Consider the following 10,349-nt stretch of genomic DNA (forward strand, 5'->3'; position numbering starts at 1 on the left):
ATATTTTCGCACTGGTTTAACCGTTCAAATTTCAGACTTTAGACGTAAAAACAAATAATCTTACTGATCCAGATTTCAGACTCCAAAACCACCTCTTATAAGAAGTCAGAAGTGAAATCAGACTTCAGATTTCAGCACCTCTTAAAAAAACAAGCGCCGCCTTAGTTACCACAATCATAAAACTATTGTTCCTTTGCCCTTTTGGATTACACAATCATAAACCAAAATCCCTTGATAAATTCAATAATAAAGCAGTTTAGTTTTTGATATACACATGATGAAGAATATGATAGCTAGAAATATAAACAAACTGCTATTTTAAGTTTTCAAAACAGCTTTTTCCCCAAGTCTCTAAATCATAACAACACCAAACTTTGTTTCAGTTCACCAACATGTGATCAAATCCTCCACCTCCCTGAAGACCGACGCGAGGCCCTTGAACGTTATGAACCAGTTGTTGAAGCCACCTTCTCGTTGTTGGATCCTCCTGTACAAACCCACATTCGTTCAGAACCAGACTGGATTGGACAGGACTGGACAAGATAATTTGGGTGCTTAATGAGACTCATAGCTTATTCAGTTAGCTATATACGACTTTTTGGTAGTGGCTTAATGTTATAGAAAGTGTCTTATTCAGTAAGCTTCTAGAGGGGAGCTTTATGCAGAAAACCAAGTTTTTTCCAAGCCTGCCCCTCCCAATTAAAAAACATGTTTGTTCCATCAATCAAAAAACCCTTCCAGACAAAATCTTTCTCAATCTATACAGACAGATTAATGCGCATAGACATCTTTATCTGTAGAGGACTTGACGGAAAACCAATCAAACAGCCCCAAAGTGAGGTAGGCAGGTCAAAGAATTGGCCAGGTTGAAAGCATTTGAACAACCCAACCCAATGCTTGAAGTTTGAACAATTACAATCCAACCCAACCCAAAATGTGCGGGTTGGGTTGGTCAGGTTGAAACTTTGATACACCATTTTACAATCTAGCTAAGCATTTGTGTTTAAAAGAAGTAAAATTAAAATGAGAACATATAAAAAAACTTAACAAACTCAAAAAAGAAGGTTGAAAGTTCATGCAAATAAGAAAGTAAAATTACGGTTGAAATTGTAGTGCAATTTTGAATATAGCTAATTGCGGATTGGTCCAATGTAAATATATTTAATCAAGGACTTAACAATCATATTAAATCCACAATATAAGAAGAAATCGGGTGCATCGGGTTGGATTGGGTTGGGTTCAAATGACCCCAAACCAATTCCAACCCCATAGATGCGGTTTGGCCTAATTTTGTATCAACTATGTGACGGGTTACCTCGAGTTGAGTTTTTTTTTGGGTGGGGTTGGCCGGTTTTGAGCACCCCTAAACTGAACAAGGCTACAGGGTTTTAATGATGAGCAGTTTAGTAACTTACCAATATTCCACCTATTTTGGTGGGACAAAAAAACCCAATCCCTTCTTGTCCTAGTCTAATGTCGTGGGACAACAAAATTTTGTTCCGTCATTTCACGCATAACAAAATGTAAACCCAGATTCATTAAGAACAAAATTGGACAAGATGGGACTGGATAGGACATGACAAGATTGGACGAGGAAAGCAGGTGAAAAAACAGTGGAAGGTTTTAGGGTTTTAAATTGACACGGAGTTTTTAGTAATTTTACCATAATCTTTTTCCACCTATTTCAGTAAGGACAAAATCCCGTCATGTCCTAGTCTAATGGGGACAACAAATTTTTATTCTATCATGTCTCACTATTACTTGCATCTTCCAATTACTGAAATATAATATATATATATATATATATATATATATAAAGAGAGAGAGAGAGAGGAGGTTTAGTTTGCAAATCACGTTATTTGTACAAACCGTACAAACCTCATTCAACCGATCATAATTTTTCATTTTGTTCATTTTTTTGTAATTATGAGAGGTTGATTGATCATTTTTGTTATAGAGGGTGTTAATCATGGATATTATCATCTTCATTATTTTAATTTTAGAGAAATACATAAAACAATTTCATTAAGTATTATATGAAACAATTTCATAACCATATATGAAACAACTTCATCAAAAAAAAGTATTATATGAAACAATTTCACAAGATTAAACAATTTCATGAAAAAATTTCATAAGATTAAACAACGAAATCGACGGATGAGGGTGGTTTGCACGGTTTGTATTTGATCGCTCCTCTATCTCTCTCTCTCTCTCTCTCTCTCTATATATATATATATATCCTAGTCTAATGGGCACCAAACAGGGGACAACAAATGTTTATTCTATCATGTCTCGCTATTACTTGCATCTTCCAATTACTGAAATATAATATATATATATATATATATATATATATAAATGCAGAATGCTTACACGAAGGCAACTGCTAAAAGTAGCATCCCGTAGCATATCTGGAAGACAACTCCTCAAAGCATCACATGCCCTGCAAGTTTTACATCATATATATGTAAACATTAGCTTTTATAGTTGATGTTGGTAACGTGGTTGACTAAGTTGACTAACCTTGGATTATCGGATAAGCGAAGGTAGCAGCGGATGATGTGCTTCAAGAGGCGGGAAGAGGGTTGTTCAGCAAGTGCGGCAACCATATTTCCCAAAACCCTACCAACTGCAAAGAACCGTTCAGCTGTCGTGCATATGTAGTCCAACCCCACATCATCCAACAAGATCTTCTGAACTATAAATGTCGCAACCTGGGATCATTCAACCTTTCATCAGATTTCCACAAAGCGGACAACAGCTCCACAAATTTTCATGTCAGAATTTATAAACCAAATTATCCCAATATATCCCATCTGAAGGTGGGGTCTACCGGTCTAGGAGTGTAAGATGTATGCAAATCTGACCTCTACCCCAAAAAGTAGAGCGGCTGTTTCCATGAAGACCAAAAATATTGGAGCCACAACCCCACTCACACATTGCCATGAGCGCAAGTATACATACGGGGTTGGGTTCCAATGAGAACAACCCCTTTTCATGAGAACGTGAGAAAAAACGACGGAATTCGTATAGTTGTGTAAAGATTTGTTGTGAGAACCATGAAGATACCCTTATATTGTGTGAAAGTTACAACATTCACACAAGAAAAGTAACATTCATACAATATAAAAGTATCTTCACTTGTTCTCACCTTTTCACGAAAATGAAAATTCCTCATGATCCGACTCTATGCAAACATCACCAACCCCGACAAAGTTTCTTCTTTTAAAAAAAACACGGGGAGTCAAATTAATTTTCTCCTAATGATCACACAAAATCTTCTCAAAAGAAAAAAGGGAAACTCTAGGGATTGCAATAACTCTTCATACAATAAACTTTTGTAAGAACCTGCAGAATGGATGAGCCCACGCAATGGCAAAAAATGGAAGACAATAAGAGAGAACTGAAATGTACTTGTAACATCCCAGGCTAACCTTACTAGATATTGTCCGCTTAATCCACACACCTGGACTCACGGTGTTAAAATGCGTCCGGTAGAGAAGGTATCCAATCCCTTATAAAACAATCTTAGGGGCCGTTTACCAAACGCTTACCTAGGTAAGCACTTGCCAAGTCACATTAACTTACTGGATGTATATGGTAAGGACCAAGAATCTTACCCGGTTAGAGCGAGGCAAGGACCAAGAGTCTTACCTGGTAAGTGATGGCGACGACTTACTACAGTTAGCACTTACCGAGTAAATTGTTGCATACGATGCCTTTTTGGTGAACTAAAATCTTACCCAATAAGTGATTGTGTTGAATTTTACCGGTAAGTGTTTACTGGGTAAGTGTTTGGTAAACGTCCTCGCTGGCAAACCAGTCCCGTTCCCCAGATTGTAGCATCCCAATCTAACCACACCAGATATTGTTCACCTTGTCCACACACCTGGACTCATGGTTTTAAAACGCGTCTAGTAGAGAAGGTATCCAAACCCTTATAAGGTAACCTTAGTTCCCCTCCCAAATCAATGTGGGATCTTACCGTACTAAATTAAAAAATTGATGCCAGATGACGATAAAAAGGAAAGATCTGTATTGGACATTACAAAGCAATAGTTCGGCATAAGAAAGAAGAGAAAAGCTAAAACTCAACTGTTTTTGACAATTCGCTTCCCATTTCCATTGTGCGCAGGCACAGGGGGATTATTTCTGTCGAAAGCAGAAAGCTGATAACTTCTGTGTCATCGACCTGTTAAATAAAAGAAGCGTAAAAAGACCAAATTACCCTTAACATAACAGGCTTTAAGGATGAAAATAAGCAACGAGTTGCAAACAAGAGCAGTTTTTAAGGATCAGGGACGAAAATCAAAGTTCACTCGTAAAATAATGAAGTTCCGTGTCGAAATACTTCATCTCAACTAATAAGATAAATGCACAACAAAAACTAGATTAAAACCTGCCCAAATGCTCAATGTCAAATAAACAGTTGCAGCCCACTTAAAAATATGAAGGTCATATTGTATGTCAAAGATATCAGTTCCCAATTATGGAACGTCATCCTTCCATATCGCTCCAGGAAAAAAATTGTCTTGCATTACTCAAAAAGAAAAAGAAAAACAAACCTAACGAACTCTTAATATCCCACTTGGAGGTGGGGTCAAGGGACGGTAAGATGTACACAGACCTCACCTCTACCCACCAAAGGGTAGAGCGGTTGTTTCCATGAAGACCCCCGGCTTGTTAAGTTGTGACAAAAGGGAGAAATTATGAACATCTGAAAAGCTGGAAATGAAAGGTATATGAAAAAGAGAGAGTAATAGTAAGAAAAAATGAAGTACCTTCACCAGGGCACCAATGACACCTAAACTAGTAAGCCTCAGATACTCAAATGGCCTTGATTTGCTCGTAGTGTTGAGGAAAGGGTATAAATATAGAGGAATATGAGCTGCAGAAATGAACAAATTTGTTGAAAAATTGTCAATTATCTTGCGGAAAACTTGATGCACTTCAAAAAGTTACAAGGATGGGCAAGTAATAATAGAAGTAATAATTTGATCTGGAATCAACTTGAAAGCATATTTTCTATGCTGGCAAACAAAATTTACCAATTTTATTTTCTTTATTTTTCCTTCTCTTGTTTTGTTTTTATTTTTTGCTGAAACAAAATGTTCAGTTAACTATTTATGGAATTGATGGAGATCTCTCACCCTTGTAAAGCAGCTCATTTTCTTGTTGACATTCCAGGAATGAGCAAGGAATATGTTGACACTGATCTTCTCTAGGAGTCGAATTGAAACAAGTGTGTGCATGTGATATACTTTACAGAATACTTCACTTGAATAGGTATCATCTGTGATTCTATTCATGTCTGAATGATGTTACCGAACTCGATAAATGGTTGGTTTGAGGTATGGGCGTGGGTGTGGGTGTGCTAAACTGGTACAGATAGTCGTTAGCATGGTTTTGTGGCTCATTCCGTATGTTATTTTGGTATGCGGTATATTAAATACTTAAGTGCAGTACACAAATACATCTAAATATGGGTTATGGCTACCTTCATAAATGTTAGAAATCTTATCAAGCTAGTTCATCTTAATAGAAATATGATATTACACTAAATTAGGATCCAGTTTTGATTCTATTCTATAGAGTGGGAGTATTGACTGCTAGAATTTAAAATAGAGGTAACAAAATACGGTGGTAATATTTTGTGGATGAAAGAAGAAGAGGAAGCTATACTTTATTATGTTGCTAATTTCGTTCTTATTGACTTGCATTTCATAAGATTTTCAGGCGATAAAGATAAGAAAAGAGAAGGATATAACATGTTTGGTTAGCAATGAAATAGTAGAAGATGACTTATTTCCAATTTAATTATATTGTAACATATTAAAAGATAAGTATGAAAGGATATATCATTTCTCACACACTTTCATCCCCTCATGCATGTATCCTTCTCAACCATCATAAAAAACACTTCTTTCTTGTGATTTAGTTATACACTATTTGCCACTGGTTTGCCTATTATTTGGATTGGTTAGTGAAGGCAACCCAAAGAGTATGCACAAGTTCATTCTGGTTCCTGGGGATACAAGAGAATCTGGTAATACTTTTTTAAACACAAACTTTATCGGAGATCATGGGGATTTGTTGGATCTCATGACTCGAGAGAGATGCAAAGAAACACAAGTGCACAACAACCATAAGACTATTGGAAAGCAAGGTGATTTGTTGATTTCATGACTTGAAAGAGATGCAAAGCAACACCACAGACATAAAACTAAGAAGTTACCATTCAAGAACAGCATTCTTGTGTCTGGATGGGAAGCCACACACTGAAAAAATAAGGAAAGAGAAAAAACATGATTGCATCAGTCAATAATCATCAAACTAAGAGAAGACAAAACTCTAAACCAAGTTCTAACTATCCAGGACATTGAGCCAAAAGCAGATGTGAATGTTACTAAACCAAATGACCACAAATATTGAGTGTTCTAATTGCATTTCCATATGTCTAACTGAAAATTGCAATTTTAGAACAGCTAAAAAGTGGCTTTGACAAAATCACCTGGAATGATGTTCTAAAAAAATCATACATTCCCACCAACTGCAACAAACTTAAATTTTCATTTGTTATATCATATGTCCCAATCTTCCATGAAAATGGCCTTTTCATTGATCCATGACATTATAAATGCAAATCTTGGTAAACAGCAATGAGAGAAGCTGATAGGAAACAAATTTATGAGGATGAAAGACTAAGTATACTAAGTACCTGCTGTTAACTAAACTTGAATAATATAAGTCAATACATAAGGAAACTATGTGTACTTGATGCTAGATGAAAGAGAACAAATCACTAGATTACATAAGCTATGATTATAGTTGTAATGCTGAATGGTGATACAGGATCTTACTTTAAACATGGTTTTCACCATTATCTATGAACAAAACTACGAACCATAGCAATTAGTATTCAACCAAGAGAATCAAGATTCGGAAGCCTGAAAATGCAACAAAAAAAGGTACAGATACTAAAAGGTGCACCTGAAGAAGCGCAAGTGCATTGCAGACTCTGTTTGATTGAGCTGGAGTCAAGTTGGGTGGTGAGAGAAAGGGGTATATTGAAACTATCTCCTGTAAAATGCAAGACTTGGCATCAGTTATGTTATTAAACATGACAGAATACTGCATTTTATGAATTCTGTAAATCATCAAAGCGAAAGGCACAAGAGTACAAGAATAGTGAATCCATGTTTTATGGCAATAGAGCTTTAGCCAACTGCATATCCCAGGAATCTGTATGCTTTTGTCACTAATGGAAACTAAACATTTCCCATCTATAAGGACATAAAGAAATGATGGACAAATAAAATAGACATGGAATAGAACAAAAATAGAACAGAATTAATTATATGAAAGAAGCCAAGCTGAATCTTTCTACTCAATAAGATTTTGGTGAGATAGAGATATCAATAAATCCGGAACAACATAGAAATATTGAACAGACAATCATGGTATGGAGACTTCAACTGTAAGTGCGAAATTCTAGCCAGTTCATCCTTAACACCATAAAAGATACAAGTGCCCAAGTAAGCTCAAGACTCAATAAAACCTGGCCCAACACCCAATAACACAAGCAAAAGAAAGAGGAATCAGTTAATGTCCTCGAATAAGCTCAATAAAGCCTGGTCCAACACCCAATAACACAAGCAAAAGAATGAGAAATAAGTTAATGTCCTCGAATGCAATATTCTTGCAATTATGTTCCAAATTCCATTACATTCGCCTTCCTTTATATTATTCAATTATTTCCTGTAGTGTCTTAGATAATGCTATATATGTCGGTTTCTTTGTTGGAGATTAAATAGAATAGGCCACAACTACTTATTGTGTGTGAAGATGAGTCTTGCAGATCAAAGGAAAAGACACAAACTTTGAGAATTATTGTGAGACGGACACACTGAAAATCCATAAAAGATCTATACTGCACATATGAAGAAAAAGTGAAGTATCTTATCAGTAGTAGAGCAGACCTGTAACAGAGCTGCAATGGTACCAAAGGAGTTCCACAATAGTGGAGCCAAATCCTGAAACAGTTCTCTCTTCTGAAGAAGAAACAGAGGCACAAAAAGTCGTTTAGGCATACCAGAATGAGTGCAGCAATAGTACCAAATGTCCAAAAAGAATCCCACATAGAAGAAGCGAAATCAAGAAATAATTTATAGTTCCAAAAAGTAAAACAGAAGGCAGATTCACATCTATAGTAGTAAAGACCAATTCTTTGACGACCATTACAGTATATAACAGGCGAATTGGTAAAGCTGGTTAATAACATCCAGTTGTTTGATATTTATTCCAATTAAAGAGAGGCACAAACAAGGTCAGATGTCGATTTTGTATATGATTCTCTCAATAAAACGAAAGTTATGTTAACAGCTTATGCCCTCGTTGGCGTACACAATTCCCTAACTGAATACCACAATTGATCAAATTCACGTTCACACACCTCAAAATCATCAAATTCAACACGAATTTCAAACTCGTAACTTCAGAAATCCACATAATCTTAGGTTCCATCGCGAATTAATTCCTAAAAAGAGCGAATAAAACGACCAACATATCCACCAAAACGGAAGTTCAGTGAGTACACATACCTTGGAAAGCTCAAGTAGCGCATTTTCGCGAAGATCAGGACTGCTGAGATCGAGTACTAACTGCTCGGCGGACTGCATTTTCCGATCGTTATTCCGATTTCCCCCCGACGGCGTTTGTGAACCCAAACGGAAATGGGTAGGGAAACGGGTCTCCTTTGATATATACTCTTAAAAAAATTGAAAATAAGTTACATTCTTACTTCCTATAGTTTGTTAAAAATTACGATTTTAGTTTCTATGTTTTAAAAATTACAGTTTTAGTCCTTATATTTTATAATTCATTAATGTTTTTTTTATTAATCTGGAAATCCAACCCGTTATACGAGCCGACTAATCCCAAGACAATAACCCGCTTTGTTGGTAGCTCGGAGTCACCGCATTTCATTATTTGTGACCACAATGAGATATTTATTCCTCCTTGGATTCGAACCTGGGACCTCCAGGCACTTTTGACCTTTTGAACTCAAGGTCAAATCAATCGAATACCATCCTTATGGTTCATTCGTTGATGTTTTCATTCATGGGACCGAGTCTGTCTATGGTTTTACTGTTAAGTATGAAAAACAAAACATCAATAAATTTTAAATTATAGAAACAAAAACAACAATGAATTATACACTGTATGAACAAAAACAGATAATGGATTATATGGTCAAGTTTGGAGGAAATTCATGAAAAAGGAAAAGCTGACGAAAACTCTTGTAACTATTCATCAATACGATATGCATGTGTACATAAATATGCACATGTGCATAAAAAGCATAAGACATCTTCAATTACTTGTATATATGTGTACATACAGTACAGATTAATAGTTATCAGGGTGTTCCTCTGTTTTTATTTTATCTTTAAATTTTTATTTTCCTTTTGAACCTTGCTCGTGAATTATAAACCATAAGGAGGAAAACCATAATTTTGAAAGCATGTTGACAAAAATAGCAATTTTCCACAAACTACAAGAACGAAAAACATAGTTTACACAAAATAATATAATTATTTGAGATTTTAATTCAATTGTTTTTTATTAAATTAAGAGGCTCTCATGATATAGTGCAAAATGAAATATAATTGTTTGGTAATTGTGTACAATGAAATTAGGGCTCTTAATGGTTAAGGGAGATCCAAGATACAAAATCATTCAGATTGTTTTAGAACCATTAAGAGACAAACTTTTATTTTGTCAAACAAGATTCACCTCTTAACGATTCAGATGTTGCCTCTTAATGGAACTATTAAGAGGTAAACAAACAATCCCTTATAAAATAATGACATAATCTGATAATACTGTTAATTTGAAATATAATTTATATGTAATTTGTTGGATAAACTCGCACATGATTTTATTATAATTAGAAACAATACAAACTATCAACGTTTATCAAATAATTTTTTGTTTTTTACTAAGCAATTGTTTGTCATTTGCTGAATGATTTGATATAAGATGATTGAGATACTCTTATAATATAGTGCAAAATGAAATATAATTATTTGATAATTGTTCAATGTGCAAAACAGGGCGCTGAATGGTCAAGGGATACTCAAGACTGCCTCTTAATGGAACCATTAAGAGACAAAAAAAATACCAAACAAAAATTCACCTCTTAACGGTTCAAGACTGTCTCTTAATTAATTTTGTCAATTGTACTTATGTTGGCTAACCGTAATTACTGTATGACAAAATATCTATACTATCTTATAATGCATTTGGCTAAAACTCTTAAACTCTTAAACTCTTAAACTCTTAAA

At 35.2% G+C, this 10,349-nt stretch overlaps 1 protein-coding gene across 1 annotated transcript; it reads right to left on the minus strand.

The window, feature by feature from the left end:
- Positions 1-208: 208 nt before the first annotated feature.
- LOC112514530 (CCR4-NOT transcription complex subunit 9) lies at positions 209-8,731 on the minus strand. Its single transcript, XM_025121050.1, has 9 exons — positions 8,604-8,731; positions 7,983-8,054; positions 6,994-7,083; positions 6,239-6,281; positions 4,785-4,891; positions 4,100-4,195; positions 2,527-2,717; positions 2,377-2,446; positions 209-487 (listed from the first exon to the last, which is right to left on the minus strand). The coding sequence occupies exons 1-9, from the start codon at positions 8,679-8,681 to the stop codon at positions 380-382; spliced, it is 855 nt and encodes a 284-aa protein (XP_024976818.1). The 5' UTR covers positions 8,682-8,731; the 3' UTR covers positions 209-379.
- Positions 8,732-10,349: the final 1,618 nt, after the last annotated feature.

This window comes from Cynara cardunculus (genome assembly GCF_001531365.2).
Source record: "Cynara cardunculus var. scolymus isolate 2C chromosome LG 6, CcrdV1, whole genome shotgun sequence".
Classification (NCBI taxonomy): domain Eukaryota; kingdom Viridiplantae; phylum Streptophyta; class Magnoliopsida; order Asterales; family Asteraceae; genus Cynara; species Cynara cardunculus.

Coding starts and splice junctions, on each gene's coding strand:
- LOC112514530 (XM_025121050.1), bottom strand. CDS start 8,681: ATGCAGTCCGCCGAGCAGTTAGTACTCGATCTCAGCAGTCCTGATCTT. Junction 4,892..6,238: donor AAGAATGCTGTTCTTGAATG/GTAACTTCTTAG, acceptor TCATTTCTGCAG/CTCATATTCCTCTATATTTA. Junction 2,718..4,099: donor GAAGCGAATTGTCAAAAACA/GTTGAGTTTTAG, acceptor GAATGATCCCAG/GTTGCGACATTTATAGTTCA.